Source organism: Chiloscyllium punctatum, chromosome 9 (genome assembly GCF_047496795.1).
Source record: "Chiloscyllium punctatum isolate Juve2018m chromosome 9, sChiPun1.3, whole genome shotgun sequence".
In the NCBI taxonomy this organism is placed as follows: Eukaryota; Metazoa; Chordata; class Chondrichthyes; order Orectolobiformes; family Hemiscylliidae; genus Chiloscyllium; species Chiloscyllium punctatum.
In genome coordinates this window covers 28,769,817-28,791,231 of record NC_092747.1, presented here as the reverse complement: position 1 = coordinate 28,791,231, position 21,415 = coordinate 28,769,817, and the positions used below count along the sequence as shown (strand labels likewise).

The 21,415-nt window shown below is 42.9% G+C and overlaps 1 protein-coding gene across 4 annotated transcripts in view; it reads left to right on the top strand.

Moving 5' to 3' along the window:
- Positions 1-21,415, top strand: part of atp7b (ATPase copper transporting beta) — a 111,610-nt gene that overhangs the window by 14,145 nt on the left and 76,050 nt on the right. For 3 of the 4 annotated variants that reach the window (XM_072577122.1, XM_072577120.1, XM_072577123.1), the window contains 3 exons: positions 7,036-7,113; positions 14,575-14,844; positions 18,908-19,071. In XM_072577122.1, the coding sequence (XP_072433223.1) occupies positions 7,036-7,113; positions 14,575-14,844; positions 18,908-19,071 (512 nt within the window). The remainder of the gene's footprint in view (positions 1-7,035; positions 7,114-14,574; positions 14,845-18,907; positions 19,072-21,415) is intronic. The other variant, XM_072577121.1, reaches the window with a different exon arrangement.

Sequence of the window (21,415 nt, the reverse complement as noted above, 5' to 3'; positions counted from 1 at the left end):
ATAATACTCAATTCCCCTCTATCTTTCTACTAGTTACCTTAGATCTATACTCCCTGGCTACTGATCTCTGCTAACAGAAATAGGTGATTTCTATCCAGTCTGCAGTGGGAATAAGTTCTGTCCCCCAATTTTCTGACCACTGGTGTAGACTCACTGGCCTGTAGTTCCCTGGTTTGTCTCTACCATGCTTTTTGAATAATGGCACAGATTAACTGTCTCCCAATCCTTTGGCAGCTTTCCTGCGCCCAGAGAGTATTTGAAAATTAATGTCAAGGCCCCTGCAATATCATCCCTTGCCTCTCTTGGCAGTGTAGGATACATCATGTTGGATTGGGGATTTATCCAAATTTAAGGCAGCTAAAACCAGTCTAACCTCCTCTCTCTATGATAATTTATTTAAGTTTATCACAGGATCCACCACCTCCCCGATTTCTATACTTACATTGTTCTTCTCTATTGTGAATACAGATACAGAGCAATTGTTTAATACGTCACGACCACCTTTTGGCTCCACACATGTTGCTACTTTTGTCTCTAATGGGCCCTATTCTTTCCTTGGTTACCATCTTGTCTCTAATACATTTAGAAAATACCTTTCACCCACCAGTGTTTTCTCATGCCTCTCTTCACTCTCCTTATTTATTTTTATGTGGCCCTTCTTTCCTGAGGCTTCTACCAACAGATTCCTTTTTCTTCCGTATTGAATACTGAAATGTTAATAGACATTTAAGGTTCCTGGGCTTATTTTCTCCTCCTTATCGCCATTACAGAACATGTTGGCCCTGCACTCTCAATTAGGAGAAAATGAGGATTGCAGATGCTGGAGACCAGAGTTGAAAAATGTGATGCTGGAAAAACACAGCAGGCCAGGCAGCATCCGAGGAGCAGGAGAATCGACATTTCGGGCGTAAGCCGTTTTTCCAGCATCACATTTTTCAACCCTGCACTCTCAATTTCCAATTTAAGTAACACCCGTACCTCTTATGTTGCTCCAATTCCATTTTGGCCAGATCCTGAATTTTAAAAAATTTATAGTTAGCTTTCACCCAATTCGGTCCAATGTTATCCCTGCCATAATAATGTTAAATCTTACTGAATTATTGTCACTTTCACCAAAATACTCACCACTGGCATTTCTACTTATTGCCCTATTATTTTTACACTTCTGAAATTTGACAGCATATCTCTCTTTCTGTACAAGACTATAACATACAGGAGCAGAACAAGGCCATTCGAACAGAGTCTGCTTCGCCATTTGACAATAGCTGATATGTCCCTGACTTGGGGTCTTTGGTATATTCTTCTTAGGTTCTCAATTGATATGGCCTCAATTGAAAAGTCTTTTAAAGTATCATCCTTATTGCAGTAATTAGCGTCAGAGACATACAGCATGGAAACAGACCGCTTGGTCCACTTTGGCCAAGTTTCCCCAAACTAAACAATCCCATTTGCCTGCATTTGGCCCATATCCCTCTAAACCTTTCCTTTTCAAGTACCTGTCAAAATGTCTTAAATGTTGTAACTGTACCTACATCTACCACTTCCTCTGGAAATTCATTCCACATACCATTATGGACCAGGCCAGGCACCCTCAAGACATTTTAAGAACAAGTGGCCCAGACCCGAACTTTGCTAGTTGTTTTAAGCAGGTGTAAAGTGGATATTCCAGGAGAGATGCTGGTGGTCAAACCACGTAGTTTTAAACTAAACAGAATTTATTCACAAGATTACTTAATCAAACACAAACAAAAGAGAACAGAATACAGAATAATTTATCCTATCCGAAAACTCAACACACTATACCAATTTAATGATGCTGTTCCAAATACTTGCCACAATCCCTGTAAATACCACTTGGCACAAAAGGTAAAATCAAACACATGGTTTTGCAAGAGGGAAGTCAGATAGAGTGTACCAGCATGGACCTGCTTCTTTCGGTTCACCAGCTTTAAAACACCGCTGCTTGCTAACCACCGATGCTCTCCACCGCATCTCCTCCACTTCCCACTCCTCCGCCCTTGAACCCCGCCCCTCCAATCGCCACCAGGACAGAATCCCATTGGTCCTCACCTACCACCCCACCAACCTCCAAATACATCGTATCATCCCTCGTCATTTCCGCTACCTCCAAACAGACCTCACCACCAAGGATATATTTCCCTCCCCTCCCCTATCAGCGTTCCGGAAAGACCACTCCCTCCCCGACTCCCTCGTCAGGTCTACACCCCCCACCAACCCGACCTCCACTCCCGGCACCTTCCCCTGCAACCGCAAGAAATGCAAAACTTGCACCCACACCTCCCCCCTCACTTCCCTCCAAGACCCCGAGGGATCCTTCCATATCCATCACAAATTCACCTGCACCTCCTCACATCATTTATTGTATCCGCTGCACCTGATGTGGCCTCCTCTACATTGGGGAGACAGGCCGCCTACTTGTGGAACGTTTCAGAGAACACGTCTGGGACACCCGCATCAACCAACCCAACCGCCCCGTGGCTGAACACTTTAACTCCCCCTCCCATTCCGCCAAGGACATGCAGGTCCTTGGCTTCCTCCATCGCCAGACAATGGCAACACGATGACTGGAGGAAAAGCCCCATATCTTCCGCCTAGGAACCCTCCAACCACAAGGAATGCAGATTTCTCCAGCTTCCTCATTTCCCCTCCCCCCACCTTTTCTCAGTCCCAACCCTCGGACTGAGCACCGCCTTCTTGACGTGCGATCTTCTTCCGACCTCTCCGCCCCACCCCCTCTCCGGCCTATCACCCTCACCTTAACCTCCTTCCACCTATCGCATTCTCAACGCCCCTCCCCCAAGTTCCTCCTCCCTACCTTTTATCTTAGCCTGCTTGGCACACCTTCCTCATTCCTGAAGAAGGGCTTATGCCCGAAACGTCGATTCTCCTGCTCCTTGGATGTTGCATGACCTGCTGCGCTTTTCCAGCAACACATTTTTCAGCTCTGATCTCCAGCATCTGCAGTCCTCACTTTCTCCTGCCTGCAAACCAGAGAAAGCAAAGCTGGGAGCACTGGTACTCTCCTTTCATTGTACAAGTTTTTTTTTAAACTTAAAAGCCTTTTGCCTGAGGCAGTATCTGTTAGCTATAGTTAAACTTGCCCTAAAGCCTTTCAAACTTAAATTTTACAGAGTTATTGTCTTTTAAACCTCTAAAGGTCACCCCATAACCTCCTACACTCCAAATAAAATAAATCCCAGACTCTCCAGCGTCTTTATAACTCAAACCCCCCAGTCCCAGCAACATCATTGTAAATCTCTTCTGCACTCTTTCTATATGGAGAATTTATGCTACTATGTCTAGCTCTTTTCAGGACAGCAATAATATCATATCCACATTTGTTAATCAGCACCCCCAACTCATCTTCCTTTGTTGCAAGATTTCTTGTGATAAAATAAATGCTATCAGGTCTTGCTATGTTCCCTTGTGCCTTAAATTGACTGGATATGCACTGGCTTCCACATGGTTTCTATTTTTCTTCTACATTTGTCTGTGCAGCAGCCCTTATTTCACTCCACTCCATATTTCGTTTCCTTGCCAAATTAATTCCCCCATTAAAAGCACCAGCAAACCCTCTGCTGGTGTCATTCCAGTTTAGGTGTAACCTGGCTTGGACAGGTCCTACTATTCCCACAAATGGAACCAGTGAACCAGGAATCTAAACCCTCCCTCCTGCTACAACTCTTCAGCCACAAATTCATTTGCGCAGTCTGTCTATTTCTATATTCACTAGCGTGACACCAGGAATACTCCAGAGATTATAACTTTTGAGTTCTGCTTGCAACCTGCTACCTAAAGTTTGCTGCAGCATACTAACCCTTTTGTGCCAATATGAAGCACAACCTGACTATTTGCCCACCTCTTCAAAATGCCCTGTAGCCAATCAGTGACACCCTTGGCCTAGGCCCCAGGGAGTCAATTTACCATCCTGGAGTTGCATCTGCAGGTGCAAAAATGCCACTCTGTACATTTCATTATTGAGTTTCCCACCACTATTGCTCTTTGCCTTTCACCTCCGCTTGTGCATGCAGACTCTGGCTACAACCCTCAGAGGATTAGATTAGATTAGATTAGATTAGATGCCCCTCAGAGGAGCATCACCCTCAACATTTTTCAACACAGAAAAGTTGGTTCTGAGTGATATGTGCTCTTATAGGTTTTCTGACTATATGCCTACCTCCCTTCTTCTAACTGGTGGTCACCTATTCCTTCTCCAACTTCACATTCTTAAGCTACAAGGTATCAATGAGTAAATGTGTTCCTGTCCACATAGCCAAAAAGTAACAAAGAACTGTAGATGCTGGAAGTCAGAAACAAAATCAAAAATTGCTGGAAAAATTTCTGAAGAAGAGTCACTGGACCTGAAACGTTAACTTTGCTTTCTTTCCACAGATGCTGCCTGACATGTTGAATTTTTACAGCAATTTCTAATTTCCAGCATTTGCAGTTTTTTGCACTTCAACATAGCTTTCAGTTTCCAATGCTCAAACTCCAAAGCACAGCACTTAAGTCAATCATGTGAATGGCATTTTCTGCAGATATGGCCATGCTAAATTGCCCGTAGTGCTAGATGGAGGGGTAAATGTAGGGGAATGGGTCTGGGTGGGTTGCGCTTCAGCAGGTCGGTGTGGACTTGTTGGGCCAAAGGGTGTTGTTTTCACACTGTAAGTAATCTAATCTAATCATATGGGTCATCCAGATTGCTACTAGTGTCCAAGACCTCCTGCATACCACACAAAGCTGAACTTCTCTACCATATCTTAAATTTAGAAATCACACAACACCAGGTTATAGTCCGACAGGTTTACTTTGAAGTCCAAGCTTTCGGAGCACTGCTTCTTCATCAGGTAGCTAGCTGACAAAGGAGCAGCACTCTGAAAGCTTGTACTTCTAAATAAACTTGTTGGACTATAACCTAGTGGTGATGTGAGATCTTTAACTTTGTCCACCCCAGGTCAACACCATCATATCTTAAATTAACTTAATAATTCAAAATTAAAAGAGATCAGTGATTACCTGTCCCAGATTTAATTAGATTAACTTATATTTGTGACAGTTGTCTCAAACTGTTTTCTGTTGATTTGCAGCTTCAGCAGTGCATCCCTGAGGTGAATCAGTTTAACTCAGTTAGCTAGATTGTTGCTTTGCCAACAGCGTGAGTTCATTTCCCATCCCTGGTTTAAGATTACCATGAAGGACTCTCCTTCTCAAGCTCTTCCCTAGCCTGAGGGCTGGTGGCCCTCAGGTTAAATCACCATCAGTCGCTTCTCTCTAACGAGAAGGCAGCCCCTATGGTCTGGCAAGACTATGAGGACACAAGTGCATTCCTGCTCTTGTATTCTAGCCCTCTTAAAATGAATGCTAACATTACAATTGCTTATGTTATTCTTAATAGAATCCTGAACTAGGACTAGGTTCCTTTGTGCTTCAGATTTCCAACGTCTTTCCCCATTGAGAAAATATACCATCTGCTGCTTCTTTGCTCACTCGAATAGCCTGTTCAAGTCCTTCTACAGCATTTTTACTTCCTATCTCTTCACTGTCTTTGTCATCTGCAAACTCAGCAACAATGCCCTAAATTCTTTCATCTATATCACCATATATAAGGTGAATAGTTGTGTTCCTAACACTGACTCCTGCAGAATTCCACGAGTCATTGCATGTCACCCTGAAAAATGCCCCTTTATCCCTACTCTCTGCCTATTGCCAGCCAGCCAATTCTCTATCCATCCCAGTGCCTTGCCCTAATACCACAGATTCTTATCTTATTTAGCAGCCTCCTGTGTGGCACCTTGTCAAATGCCTTCTGGATATCTAAATAGATCACATCCCCTGTCTTTCTTTTGTCTAACTTGCTTGTTGCCTCCTCAAATAATTCTTAACAGATTTGTCAGGTATGAAGTCCCCTTAACAAAGCCATGCTAATTCAGCCCTATTTAACCATGCACTCCCGAGTAATCTCATCTTTAACAGACTGTAAAATCTTACCAAAGACTGGGGTCAAGCTAACCAGCCTATCATTTCTTGTCTGAAAATGTGTTGCTGGAAAAGCGCAGCAGGTCAGGCAGCATCCAAGGAACAGGAGAATCGACGTTTTGGGCATAAGCCCTTCTTCAGGAATTTCTTGTCTTCTGCCTCCCTCCCTTCTTAAAAAATTGACATTTTTCAGTCCTCTGAGACCCTGCCTGATTGCAGTGATTCCTGAAAGATCACCACCAATGCCACTACAATCTCCTCAGCTATCTCAGTCAGAACTCTGAAGTGCAGTCCATCGAATCTGGGCGATTTATCCACCAACAGACCTTTCAGCTTCGCCAGCAACATCTCCTTAGTGATGACTCGCCTCTGCCCCTGAATCCTCTTGAAGTTCTAGTATGTTACAGGCATCTCCTACGGTGAAGAATAATGCGAAGTACCTATTCTGTTCCTTCACTACTACTTTGTTACATATTACAACATCTTCATCCTCGGTTTCCAAAAGTCCAGCACTTTCTTTCCGTACTTTGTTCACGTTTCCGTCATCCGCAGTACCTAACTTTTATTTATTCCGCATTTTCCCGCTTCGCTTCTGTTCCCCCAAGTACCTTCACCTCGTACTTTCAAGTGTCTTTTTACCCAGTCCGTGGACAATACGCCTTCCTTTCTTGCAGTTTCTACCTATGATAATGCGAACAGGACAAATCCATAATAAAAAATTGGGAATCTACGGCATCGACGATTGCTCCATCGTGCTCCCGAAAGGCGGGATTTTAGTTAAATTCGGCCGGCCGCATATTCGCGCAGGCGCATTCCGTGCTTGCCACAGAGCGGTTGCGCAAGTACCTGCTTTTCCTCCCTCGAGCGAGTGGGGCTAAAGGGCGGGGTTGGTTGGTTAGTGCGGAGGCTGGGTTATTGCGCATGTGCAGTAACGCTCGCTCGGGAAACGTCAGTTTGCGCCCGAAACGCGATGACGCGTGCGGGTGTGGGCACGTGGCGACGTGGCACGCGCGTTGTTAACAATTGGTCTTCGAGCAGCTCGGAACATTCCAGAGAAAGGGCCTCACCGCATGTCGCAGGGAAAAGGAGCCGAGGAAGAGGGACTGGGAAACTCAGGTTCGTACACACCTACAGTGGCGGGCCTTGATGGTGCGGAGAGAGGGGCACGGAGCGAGGTTAACGAGATGGAAATGCACTGACGTGTCCAGCGCCCCCTTTTTCCCTCCCCTCTCCCACTCAATGACATCCCACCAACCCCCTCACTCATACTCCCCAACCGCACCCCCCCCCCCCATTCATCATTGACCCCAAACGCTTATAGTCTTCCTCACCCTCTAATCTCCCCATCCCCACTCACTGAAATCCTTGCCTGTATTCTAATCCCTTTCCCACTCTTTCACTCACTGGCTGCCACTGACTGCTCACTGACACCCCCTTCTGCTCCCACTTGCCCTCTACTTACCCCCCACTTTCCTAGTTCTATGCTGTACTCATCTTCTAGAAGGGGTAACATAACTGAGTTTTCTAAGATCTTGCAGGTAGAGTAGTTGTAGGGGAGATACTGAACTTTCAAGAGTGACCCAGTTGCTGAAAGTGAGATTAATGTCAAGTATTCTAATTTCTCTGCAAAGTCTTAAATCAGGTACTGGGTCTTCTTGGCAGCTATTCTTAATAAATTTCCTAACTTTAGTTGTATTTTGCATTCCACTTGCTTCGCAGATCCTAAGGCCAGAGATTGTTGCTTTTCAAAAACCTGTCTTATCTCATCCAAATGGGGTGTGTACAGAATGAATACTGCTAAATAAAGACACATATTGCTGAAGCTTTACAGCTTGCATTCAGGACAATGTGCAAGAACTTGAGGGGAACCAACATTTGTGTTTCATGAGAGCACAGTTGGCAAGTGTACTGAGATTGACAGAGGCATTGCCATGGAGAATGTCCCAATTACTGATTATTGCCAATAACATCCAGACTTTGTTTAAATTCTAAACCAGGCAGGTTGACTTTGATTGGTCAAGGTATTCTTGTGAATAGTCCTGATGGGTGCAAGGCAAAAAGCTTTGACAAACTGTCTTGGCAATAACTGAATACAAACATTGGGTGGAGGTAAACTTCCTCCTCTAACCAAAACCAAAAAAGGCTCTGTGTGCCAATTGGTAAGGTGATGGTACTGTTTTGTTTTAGTTTTTCAGTAGTCTTGTTGGGAATTTAGAATATTGGGAATGGAGGTTAGGGCAGCTGAATGTTCCTCCTCCAGAATGTGGGAGATAAGGGTCATCAGTAGTGTCCCTGCTGACTATATCTGTGCGAACTGCACCCAACTCCAGCTCCTCGAAAACCACGTTCGGGATCTGGAGCTGGATGAACTTCGGATCGTTCGGGACGTGGAGGGCGTTATTGAGAGGAGTTACAAGGTGGTAATCACACCTCTGGTAAAAGAAGAAGGTAAATGAGTTACCGTCAGGGGACAGAAATAGAACTGGCAGGCAGTGCAGGGACCCCTTGTGGCTGTTCCCCTCAACAAGTAATCTGTTTTGGATACTGTTGGGTGGGATGACTTACCAGGGGTAAGCAATGGGGCACAGGTCTCTGGCACAGAGTCTGTCTGTGTTGCTCAGAAGGGAACGGGAAAGAGGAGCAGAGCATTAGTCATTGGGGACTCCGTAATTAGGGGGACAGATAAGAGGCTCTGTGGGAATGAGAGAGACTGACATTTGGTATGTTGCCTCCCAGGTGCCAGGGTTTGTGATGTCTCTGATCGTGTTTTTGGGATCTTTGAGAGGGTGGGAGAGCAGCCCCAAGTAATGGTCCACATAGGCACCAAAGACATAGATAGGAAAAGAGATGGAGATTTAAAGCGGAGATTCAGGGAGCTAGGCTGGATGCTTAGAGCTAGAACAAACAGAGTTGTCTCTGGTTTGTTGCCCGTGCCATGTGCTAGCAAAGTGAGGAACAGGGAGAGAGAGGAGTTGAACATGTGGCTACATGGATGATGCAGGAGGGAGGGTTTTGGATTCCTGGATAATTGGGGCTCTTTCTGGGGTAGGTTGGACCTCTACAAACAGGATGGTCTTCACCTGAACCAAAGGGGTACCAATATCCTGAGGCGGGTATTTGCTAATGCTCTTCGGGTGGGTTTAAATTAATTCAGCAGGGGGGTGGGAACCAAAGTTGTAGTTCATGTATATGGGAGGATGAGAGGAGTGAAGTCAGAACTAAGATTTCAAAATCACAAGAAGGTATCGGCAGGCAAGAAGTATGTCCACTTCAGTGCCAAGAGCATCAGGAATAAGGTGGGTGAACTTGCAGCATGGGTTGGTATCTAGGATTTCGATGTTGTGGCCATTTCAGCGACATGGGTAGAGCAGAGGCAGGAATAGTTATTGCAGGTTCCGGGATTTAGATGTTTCAGTAAGACCAGAGAAAATGGTAAAAAAGGGTGGTGTGGCACTGTTAGTCAAGGACAGTGACTTTCCAAATATTGGCTGGGAATACTATAGTTCAAGTACTTTAGATGGGTCAGTTTTTGTCCAATGTGTGCAGGAGGGTTTCCTGACACTATATGTAGACAGGCCAGCAAGGGGCGAGGCCACATTAGATTTGGAACTGGGTAATGAACCCGGCCAGGTATTAGATTTGGAAATAGATGAGCACTTTGGTAGTGACCTAAATTCGATTATGTTTACTGTAGTGATGGAAAGGGATAGGTATATACTACAGTGTAAGAGTTATAGCTGCGTGAAAGGCTATTACAATGCGATTTGACAAGATTGGGATGCATAGACTGGGGATGGAAACTACAGGGAATGGGCACAATTGAAATGAGGAGCTTATTCAAGGTCTACCTGCTGCGTGTCCTTAAGTGTGTACTGGTCAGGCAGAGAAGAAGTTGTCGAGCGTGGGAACTATGATTTACTAAGCAAGTTGAATCTCTTGTCAAGAGGAAGAAGAAGGCTTATGTTAGGATGATGATTTGGAGATGCCGGTGTTGGACTGGGGTGTACAAAGTTTAAAAATCACACAACACCAGGTTATAGTCCAACAGGTTTAATTGGAAGCACACCTTCAACATATTGTCTAGCTATCATCATTGTTAACAGCTAACCCGAGAATGCAACTTTACAAAAAAAAGGGTTTTGTGATTTACACATGAAAGAAGCGAAACTATCACTGTATTCTAACAGGTGAAAGGCTTAACAGACAATCAATTTTTCAATGTATAATTTCAGTTACATCACACTGCAAATTTTTGCTATAAATTCTGTGTTACAATTGAGCCCTCCACAATCACCTGATGAAGGAGCGTCGCTCCGAAAGCTAGTGTGCTTCCAATTAAACCTGTTGGACTATAACCTGGTGTTGTGTGATTTTTAACTGTTAGGATGAGATGTGATGGCTCAGTTAGGGTGCTTGAGAGTTACAACTTCGCCAGGAAAGACCTAGAGAGAGTTAAGAAACAGCAGCAGGGGACATCAGAAGTAATTGGTGGATAGGATCGAAGAAAACCCTTAGGCTTTCTATAGCTATATCAGCAATAAAAGAATGACTAGAGTAAGATTAGGGCCAATCAAGCGTAGTAGTGGAATGATGTGCGTGGAGTTGGAGGATATGGGGAAACACTAAATGAATACTTTTTGTCAGCATTCATACTAGAAAGAGACAATGTGGTCGAGGAGAATACTGAGATACAGGCAATGTTAGCAATTCAATTAGCAATGGGGTTTATCCAGGATTCTCTGGGAATCCAGGGAGGAGATTGCAGTGTGTTTGGCTTTGATATTTGTCGTCATTGTCTACAAGAATAGTGCCAGAAGACTGGAGGATAGCAAATGTTGTTCCCTTATTCAAGAAGGGTAGTAGACACAACCCTGGAAATTATAGACCAGTGAGTCTTACTTTGGTTGTGGGTAAAATGTTGGAAAGGGTTATAAGAAATATGATTTATAATCATCTAAAGCTGTCAATTAGGGATAGTCAACACAATTTTGTGAAGGGTAGGTCATGCCTAACAGACCGTATTGAGTTCTTTGAGAAGGTGACCCAACAGATGGATGAGGGTAAAGCGGTTGATGTGGTGTATCTGGATTTCAGTTAGGCATTTGATATGGTTCCCCACGGTAGGCTATTGCACAAAATATGGAGGCATGGGATTGAGGTTGATTTAGCGGTTTGCATCAGAAGTTGGTTGGCTGAAAGAAGACAGAGGGTGGTGGTTAATGGGAAGTATTCATCCTGGAATTCAGTTACTAGTGGGTACTATAAGGATCTGTTTTGGGTTCACTGTTGTTTGTAAATGACCTGGATGAGGGCATAAAAGGATGGGTCAGTGAATTTTGTGGATGACACAAAGGTTGGTAGAGTTGTGGATAGTGATTAATGGATATAGTAGGTTACAGAGAGACATAGGTAAGTTGCAGGGCTGGGCTGAGACGTGGCAAATGAAGTTTAATGCAGAAAAGTGTGAGGTGATTCACTTTGGAATGATAACAGTATTGCAGAGTACTGGGTTAATGGTAAGATGCTTGGTAGTGTAGATGAGCAGAGAGTGTCCAGGTACATAGTACCTTGAAAGTAGCCACCCAGGTTGATAGGTTTGTTAAGAAGGCAAACAGTGCGTTAGTTTTTATTGGTAGAGGAATTGAGTTTCAGAATCATGCTGCAGCTGTTCAAAACTCCTGGGTGCGGCCACATTTGGAGTATCGCGTACAGTTCTGGTCACCTCATTATAGGAAGGATGTGGAAGCTTTGGAAATTTTTTTTAAGATTAGAATTCCCTGCAGTATGGAAACAGGCCATTTGGCCCAACAAGTCCATACTGACCCTCCGAAGAGTAACTCTCCAGGACCCATTCCCCTTCCCTATATTTACCCCTGGTTAATGCACCTAACACTATGAGCAATATAGCATGACCAGTTCACCTGACCTGCATATGTGTGGACTGTGGGAGGAAACCCAGTCAGACACAGGGAGAATGTGCAAACTCCACACAGACCACCGCCCCAGGCGGGAATCGAACCCAGGTCCCTGGTGCTATGAGGCTGCAGTGTTAACCACTGAGCCACCTTGCTGCCCAAGAGGGAAGAGATTTGCTCGGATGTTGCCTGGTATGGAGTGAAGGTTTTACGAGGAAAGGCTGAGGGACTTGAGGTTGTTTTCGTTAGAAAGAAGGTTGAGAGGCAACTTGAGACATATAAGACAATCGGAGGGTTCGATAGGTTGGACAGTGAGAGCCTTTTTCCACAGATAGCGATGGCCAGCATGAGTGGACATTGCTTTAAATTGAGGGGTGATAGATATAGGACAGATGTCAGATGTAGTTTCTTTACTCAAGTAGTAGGGCTGAATGGATGAGAACGGAATAGTGTCAGTTAGATGGGCTTCAGATTAGTTTCACAGGTCGGCGCAACATCGAGGGCTGAGGGGGTCGTACTGTGCTGTAATGTTCTATGTAATTCAGCCCCTCAAGCCTGTCCTATCATAAGATATAGGAGTAGAATCAGGCCGTTTGATCATGGTTGATCTGTTCTCAATGTCTTGCTCCTACCTTGTAACCCTTGTTCCTGTCGCTAATCAAGAACCTATCTATTTCTGTCTTAAATGCACTCCATGACTTGGCCTCCCACAGTCCTCTGTGGCAGTGAGTTGTATAGGTTAACCACCTTCTGACTGAAGAAATTCCTCCTCATCTCTGTTCGAAAGGGTTGAGGCTCTATCCTGGGTCCTCGTCTCTCCTACTCGTGGAAACATCTTCTCCATATGCACTGTCCAGGCCTGTCTGTATTCTGAGAGTTTCAATAAGATCCTCCCTCATGCTGAATTCCAACGAGTAGATTCAGAGTCCCCAACCCCTTATGATTAGCCCTTCATCCCCAGAATCATTCTTGTAAACCTTATCTGGAGCCCATCAAACATTAACACACCCCTTCCTTAGATACAAGATCTAAAATTACTCTCAATATTCCAAATGCAGTCTGACCAGAGTCTTATGCAGCCTCAGCAGTACATCCTTGCTTTTGTAGTCTAGCCCTCTTGAAACAAATGCTAACATTGCATTTGCCATTGAACCTGCATGTTAGCCTTAAGGGAATTCTGAACTAGGATTCCCAAGTCTCTTTATGCTTCGGATTTCTGAAGCCTTTTCCCATTTAGAAAATAATCTAAATGGTTAGTTAAGCCTTTCCTGAAGAAGGGCTCATGCCCGAAACGTCGATTTCTCCTTCTCCTTGGTTGCTGCCTGACCTGCTGCGCTTTTCCAGCAACACATTTTCAGCTCTGATCTCCAGCATCTGCAGTCCTCACTTTCCCCTAGAAAATAGTTTATGCCTATATTTTCCTTCAACCGATATAACCTCCTACTTTCCCACATTGTATTCCATCTCTACTACCACGTCTTTCTGCCACCTTCCTGCTTCCCCAACACAACCTGTTGCTTCATCTATATTTGTGACATCTGCAAACTTAGTAATAATGCTGTCAGTTCTTTCATCAAGATCATTCATGTCTAACATGAATAGTTTTGGTCCCAACACTGACCTCTGCGGAACACTCCTAATCACTGGCTGCCATTCTGAAAAATACCCCTTTATTCCCCAATCCCTACCTTCTGCCAGTCACTTAATCCCTTCTCCATGCTAGTGCCTTTCCCTAACACCATTGACTCATCTTTAGCAGCCTCCTGTATGGCACTTCATCAAAGGCCTTCTGGAAATCCAAATAGATCACATTTGTTGGCTCTCCTTTGTGTAATTTGCTCATTACCTCCTCAAAGAACTCAAACAGATTTGTCAGGCCTGACCTTTTGTCCTATTCAATAAGATCTTAACTGATGTGGTTGTGACCTCAACTCCACATTCCCACCTACCCCAAAACCATTGACTCTCATGTTGGTTAAGAATCTGTCTGCCTCTGCCATGAAAAAAGTTCATTGGCAGTAAAATTGTTTTTGTTAACAAGTGTTGTGGAATAATAACTCCCTCCTAGAAATATTCAAATGCACTGTTGATCTGGTAAAGGTAAGCTATCTACTATCTTGTTGTTCAAAAATTTTTGAAAGTATGTCCTGGGAGGGAAAGGGGAAATTCAGAAGAGGGGTGTTCAGAATTTTCCTCATGAGAAGTGTTTCTGTTGGCCCTATAAAGAAAAGTTATTTTGAGTTTTCTGGATGATCTCCTCATCTCTTCTACTGAGGAAAACCTAATTTAGCCTTTGGAAACCATCATTGGTTTATCACTAGGTATCAGTTAAAATACTCCTGGAGTCATATTGTTATAGGATCCTGATTAGTATTTATGGATGAGGCTTGAGCACGAGACATCAGTTCCTCTGTCAAAGTTGTGTCCTTATGAACAGAAATTGGCAGAAATGGAATAAAAATGTGACTACACACTTATTTGTAGACCGTAGTGTCTCTGCCTAGAAGGCAAGGGTAAAATTCTATTTAAGATTATTTACAAAATTGCAATGGCGTTTTCATGTTCCTGAAAGTTTGGATGAATTGTTTCTTGTAAAATGCTTTCAAGGGAGAGAAAAAAAACAATATTTGACTTGGAGCATTTATTTTCCTCCTACTTCTAGATGTTGGTAGCATGAGTGATTCCATTTCAGCCATTTCAAATGCATCCTCAAGGAATTCCACTCATACCATCGAAGACGCACGTCCTGTAAGGAAGAAAAAGGTATTCCCTGCCACTGATCACGTTGTTGAGTTTCTACCTCCCGAACCCAACCCAAAAGACCGAAACAATGAAGTATCATCAGCAACAGGAAAGTGTTTCATACAAGTGACTGGTATGACATGTGCATCGTGTGTTGCCAATATTGAACGTAACCTTCAAAGAGAAGAAGGTGAGTAATATTTTAATGATTCATACCAATCAGTTTGAAATAGCTATTGCAACTTTAGCCACTAAGGGGAAATGCTAGACTGAAAAAAAGAACACAGTGTATGTTACATATTGTACTTTATACTCAGTATGGGGTGTGCTTGGCATTATTGGTTGCACTGTCACTTTGAACCAGTACTTCAGCACTCCAGTTCTGTATCAGCATGCAACTCAGTAATCTTAGGTAATAACTAGGAAGAAGTGTTTCATTGTCAGGTGTGGCATCTTTTGAATGACATATTAAATAGAGGATGTTTGAAGATTTAGGTCTGCACACAATGTCTTTTCATGTTATTCTGAGAAGAGCAGCAGTGTTCTCCAAGCAATCTGATTAAAAATTCTCTCTTGAGCAACATCACCAAACTGGTTATCTGGTCCTATTTTTTATTGGTGTTTGCTAGATTTTGGGCAAATTAGCTGCTGCTGCTGCATGTACTTCAAAGCAATTTAGGGTATAGTGATGGTATAGTGGTAGTGTCACTGGATTGATATTGTCAAATTCTAGATTAATGTTCAAAATTTAAGTCCCAGTGTGGCAGATTTGAACTCAGTTAATAAATCTAGAAGTAATAGCTGTTCAAAAGCACCATATTACCACTGTTGATTGTCTGAAACACTCACCTGGTTCACCAGTAGTCTTAAGAGAAGTAAATCTAGGGTAATGAAAATGGAGGATATAGTTCATGATCTTAAATTGTTGATTCCAGAAGGCTGTGATTTGCTGGTGCCTCGAGTTTGCTTTGGATTTTGTTGGAACACTGCAGGCCTAGAACAGAGACATTGGTATGCAGCAAGGTGGTGTGTTGAAATGGTATATGATTGAAAGGTCAGGGTCATTCTTGTTGACAAAGATGTCAACATAATCTGTGTTTGACCTTGCTAATGTAGAGGAGACTACATTGTGAACAGCAAATTAAATGGACTTGGTTGGAAGAGGTATATGTAAATCAGCGTTTCACCTGAAAGTTATGTTTGGCATCTTGGATGGTGGGGTAGGAAGAGATAAAGGTGCAAGTGTTAGATTGTTAGTCATTGCATGGGAAGTTGCCATGTGGCATGTTGGAAGTGATGGAGAAGTGGACAAGGGTGTAATGGAATAAAGGGTCCCTACAGAATGCTGACAGAAGGGAAAGGGAAGGTATGTTTAGTTGTGGCATCCTGCTGAGGTCATATAAATATCAGAGGATCATTAATTGAATCTGGAAACTTGTGGGGTGGAAGGCAAGGACAAGAGGAATTCTGTTGTTGTTCTGGGAGATAGGAGGAGTGGTGAGGGTCAAATTGCAGGAAATAGATCAGACATAATTGGGGCATTGTCAACTGTGTTGGGGAAATTCATTTGTTAAGAGAAAACGAAGGCATGTTGAAAGAACCCTTGTGGAAGAGTTGGGTCATTGGAACAGATGACATGGAGAAACTGGGAGAATAGAATGGAGTCCTTGCAGGAAGCAGGATGTGAGAAAATGTTAGGCAAGGTAACTGTGGGAGTCATTGAGTTTGTAGTGGATATTGGTGGACTGTCTATTCTGAGATTTGGAAACAGATGTCAAGGAAGGAAAGAATCTGAGATGGATTAAGTGAAGGTGAGAAAAGGATAGAAACAGAAAGACTAATTAAATTTTTCCAGTGCTGATCAGGAAGCATTAATGGTGCTGCTGATAATGTCATTGAAATATCAGAGAAAGTGATACGAGATGGGGCCCAAGTAGAACTGGAACAGGGATTGTTCTACTCTTTGACCCACTATCTGGATTTTTCCATTAGTGGTGAAGGAACAGTGCTTGTCAACCACCATGCTGACAGTTGCTAGCAAAATCTTCATGGGATTTAGAGTGAAAATTTGCTGTATTCCATTTATTTAATCTCTGTAAGAAATTTATTATGCCCAAGAGCAAAGCAAGAAGAGCAGTAAAAAGTCAACCAAGACAGAAGAATTCTTGCTGAGATAAATCAGGATTAAAGTAGAAAATGTGTTCGATTTAAATCATTAAATAGAATAGGGGCTTGCAAACTGGACATGAGACTAATGGTGCCACAGAGGTCACATTTGGGGTCCTGAGCTCCAGCTTCTCCAGAAGCCGTGTGTATTGTGGAGCGGAAGCTGACATGCCTGGAAGCTCTGACAGGACATTTCCACCAAATGTCACTGGATGGATCGTGAGCCCAAAGTGCTATTTTACTTCAGAAAAGACTTTCAGCAGCAGTTGTGATGTGAGCTTAGGATGTTTGTACACCGACTTGATGCTGGCAGAGACTGTGTCGGGAATGAAAGACAAACCAGGAGGTTGTGTAGCTGAGCTAAAAGATGAGTACTGTAGTGCTGTTAAGTCTTATGGATATCATTTGCTCCCAGATATTAGCAATAGAGTTTCTTTGTTTCTAATCCATGCCAGTTAGCAGACTGCCTTAGGCTGCTCTGCAGTTACACACAAAAAATGTCAGTGCTTGAAATCATAAAAAAAATGACTTGAAGGTGCCGGTGTTGGACTGGGGTGGACAAAGTCATAAATCACACAACAACAGGTTATAGTCCAACAGGTTTAATTGGAAGCACTAGCTTTCGGACTGCCACTCCTTCATCAGGTGGTTATGGAGAATAAGATCGTAATCACAGAATTTATAGCCAAAGGAGTCCAGTGTCATGGAGATATGATACATTAAACAATTTTAGATAAAATGAAATTGTTGTAAAATCTCAGCATGTCTGGCAGCATCTGTGGAGAGAAATCAGATTTAACATTTTGGGTCCAGTGACTCCTCTTCAGAATGCATAATCTGACTCTGCTGTTAGGAATTGACCCTCTTAAACAGAAATTTGGTTCCTAGTTTATTAAGTTTTAGCTCTTCACCAATGAAACAGATGCCTTCAACTTTTTCTTAAACTCTTTAAATCACTGAATCCCTCACCAACATTCTGTTGACCAGAATTTCAAGTAGGAACTAGAGTAGGTTGGGATATCTGATCAGAATGGGTGAGTTGGACCGAAGGGTCTGTTTCCATGCTGTAATTATTTATGACTGAGTGTAGTCCAGTTGAGACAATGGCCACAAGAGCAGTTCAGATGTTAAGAATACTTTGATGAGTAACTCATTTCTTGACTGCCCAAAGCCTGTCCATATCTACAAGGCACAAGTCAGGAGTATGCTGGAGTATTCCCCACTTGCCCGGATAGGTGCAGCTCCAACAGCACTCGAGAAGCTTGATATCATCCATGGCAAAGCAACCTGCTTGATTGACACCACATCCACAAATGTCCATTCCCTCCTCCATCGATGCTCAGTAGCGATAGTATATGCCATTCATAAGGAGCACTGTAGAAATTCACCCAAGATCCTGAGATAGCATCTTCCAAACAGATAATCACTTCCACCTAGAAGGAAAAGGGCAGCGGATACATGGGAACAGCACCACTTGCAAATTCCCCTCCAAGCAACTCACCATCCAGGCTTGGAAATATATTGCCATTCCTTCACTGTTGCTGGGTCAAAATTCTGGAATATTCTGTGATGACGTTGTAGGTCAATACATAGCAGGTGGATTGCAGCAGTTCAAGGACGCAACACACAGCTACCTTCTCAAGGGCAACTAGGGAAGGGCAATAAATATTTATTGTCCATATCTTGTAAATACTCATATCTTGTGAATGTAAAAAAAACTGTAGAGTAGTGACTCTCTGCTTCACAGACAGACATTAGCAAGTCAACCAAAAGACAAGAGGGGCTGGCTGGTTTGTGTGGGATAAAGAGATTTGAGAAGAATGGTTACTGAGTGAGTTTGGGGGGTGGAGTGGGTGGAGTTTGGAAGAGGGACTGCTTTATTCAGGTCATTTATCCTGAAGCTGCCAGACTGTGGAAATAATGTTAATTGTGGATCTTCCAATTTGGAAATCCACACTTTGTACATATGTCTTGTGTAAGTTTGATAGTAAATAATTTGGCAGACTTTATTTTAGCTTGTTTTTATTCTTGAACTGCATTAATACAAAATTCACAATAATGTTTCCCATGTAAATTGTATCTTTTAGGTATATATTCAGTCCTAGTAGCATTAATGGCAGGAAAAGCTGAAGTCAAGTATAATCCAAACATCATCCAGCCCACTGACATCGCAGACTTGATCAAAGATTTAGGTTTTGGAGCTACTGTTATAGAAGACAATGTTACTTCAGCTGGAAAGTTAGAACTTCTTGTAAGTGTTTTTTGTGTTTCGTAGCATGACAACATTTAATAATGTTGCTGAGTTCAGTAATTATTTTAAACTAGTTTGAGCAATGCTGTCAGCCTGCCATCTTTTAAGATGATAGTTTGTACTGTGGTGATTAAGTATTTAATGTGACTCAGGAGTCTCACAATGGCATGACAGTGCCTGCCATATTTTCTAAGAAGAATATGGTGGATTGCAAACATGCAGAATTTGTAGGCCTCTGTTTTCACTGAGCCCTTCCTTTCATCCATCAGATTTTCGTTTCTGCTCGCTTCTTTTAATGCCCTTCCCGTCACTCTCCAGAACGTAGTGACGCAAGTGACTCCCTGCCACTTGTCAATATCAATGTACCCCATCTTCATATTTTGCTTGCAGGTGTCCTTCTAATGGATGTACTGTCACTCAGAAGTTTGTGAACCAGTAGTCCATTCACTTTGCTGAAGTACTCTAGGTAAATAGTCATCATCCATGTAATGAATACAGCCAAGCAAATGCAGACATCATTGGCTTAACAATGAGCATGTGATAACTGAACTAACATGCTATGGAACCTCTGAATTGGTGACTTTGTACATAATTTCTGAGGGAATGAAGGTGGCATCTGCTCAGCCTTTTTTCCTGCTTAACATACTTGGTTCAAGTTTCATTGTTATGGAAGAGAATGCTGAGGATGCAGATTTCACTCAATCACATTTTGGTCTTTTCAGTCAGGACGCTGTTGTTCCACACTTTCCTACTTAGTTTGGACTGAATAGCTCTAAATTTTGTAATATGTTTGTTGATTAGGCGTGAAGTGACAGATTGTGGAACCCAGATATGCATAGTTCTCAAAAATCACAAGCGTCACATTGTAAGTGCTGATAGCTGGTGGTGTGGCAAATCCTGAACTTGACATCGGCCTTCTAAGTGCTGATGGTCAAACTAAACTCTTTACAGGCATGTGCTAATCTGTCCGTTTGCAGCTGGAGATGTTTCTTATTACAGAATGTTAATTTGACATCTCCAGTATAGCAACTGTCTGATGACAATTTGACATATCTTTGTCTTGGATCTCAGTAAAGCAACATTGAACTGCTTTCCCTAAATTCTAGAATTTAAGTAGATACACTCAGTAGAAAGTCTGATGGCAGCAGCAAAAAAAAATACCAAAGTGCGCTGGCACCTGAACATAGCCCCAGTATGGGACTCAAAAGCATTAGAATATTACCTGATTGTTGTTGATATTGTTCATTATGTCATTGTGGAAAGAGGAGATCACATTGAACATTTTTGGTGGACAGTCAATTTTCTGCAGCACCGTCGATAGACTACCTTTGCTCACATGATTAAATGCCTTGCTGTGCTCGATGAAGGCAATACATGTTGGTCAACTTTGTTCAGATCATTTATCCTGAAGCTGCCAGACTGAGGAAATAATGTTAATTGTTGATCGTCCAATTCTGAAACCACACTAGGACTTGAAGGAGAACTATTCAGCCAGGATCCACAGCCTGATAATAGCAACACGGGCAAATATTTCTGTCCTGATGCTTAGCAAAGGGATTCTGCATTGATTGTAGTCAATTGCTGCTGTTCACCCTTGTCCTTCCACAGGATCATATTCTTGGCATCACATTTGGGGTGGCACGGTGGCTCAGTGATTAACACTGCTGCCTTACAGCACCAGGGTCCGAGGTTCGATTCTAGCTTCGGGAGACTGTCTGTGTGGAGTTTGCACATTCTCCCGTGTCTGTGTGGGTTTCCTCCGGGTGCTCTGGTTTCCTCCCACAATCCAAAGATGTGCAGGTCAGGTGAATTGGCCATGCTAAATTGCCTGTAGCGTCAGGTGCATTAGTCAGAGGGAAATGGGTTTGGTTGGGTCACTCTTCGGAGGGTCAGTGTGAACTTGTTGGGCCAAAGGGCCTGTTTCCACACTGTAGGGAATCTAATCTAATCTAATCTAATCTATGTATCTTGGGATACTGTTCCTTTCCCCCTGCAGAGATAGGAACATTTGTGCAGTTTTCCCATGCTTGATAATATCAGTTCCTGAAGCTTTGTCCCGGCAGGTATGTATTCTCAGAAACTGATATGTAAATTTTATGGGATGAAAAACTGGGCTAGATTCCAACTTGCTTTTTGGTTTTAAAACCAGTGTTGCAGTTGCTCGTCATTGTGATTAGTCATGGGATTTTATTGTCTTGTACAATTAAAGGGAGTCAGTTGGATTAGTACTAAAATATTCATGATGTTTGACAGTTGAGAATAGTAACCCTTGTATGAAACAAAATGCTTTAGAAAAAACTTATGTATTTATATTGCTGCACCTTTGTAATTAGTTTCAATTGAT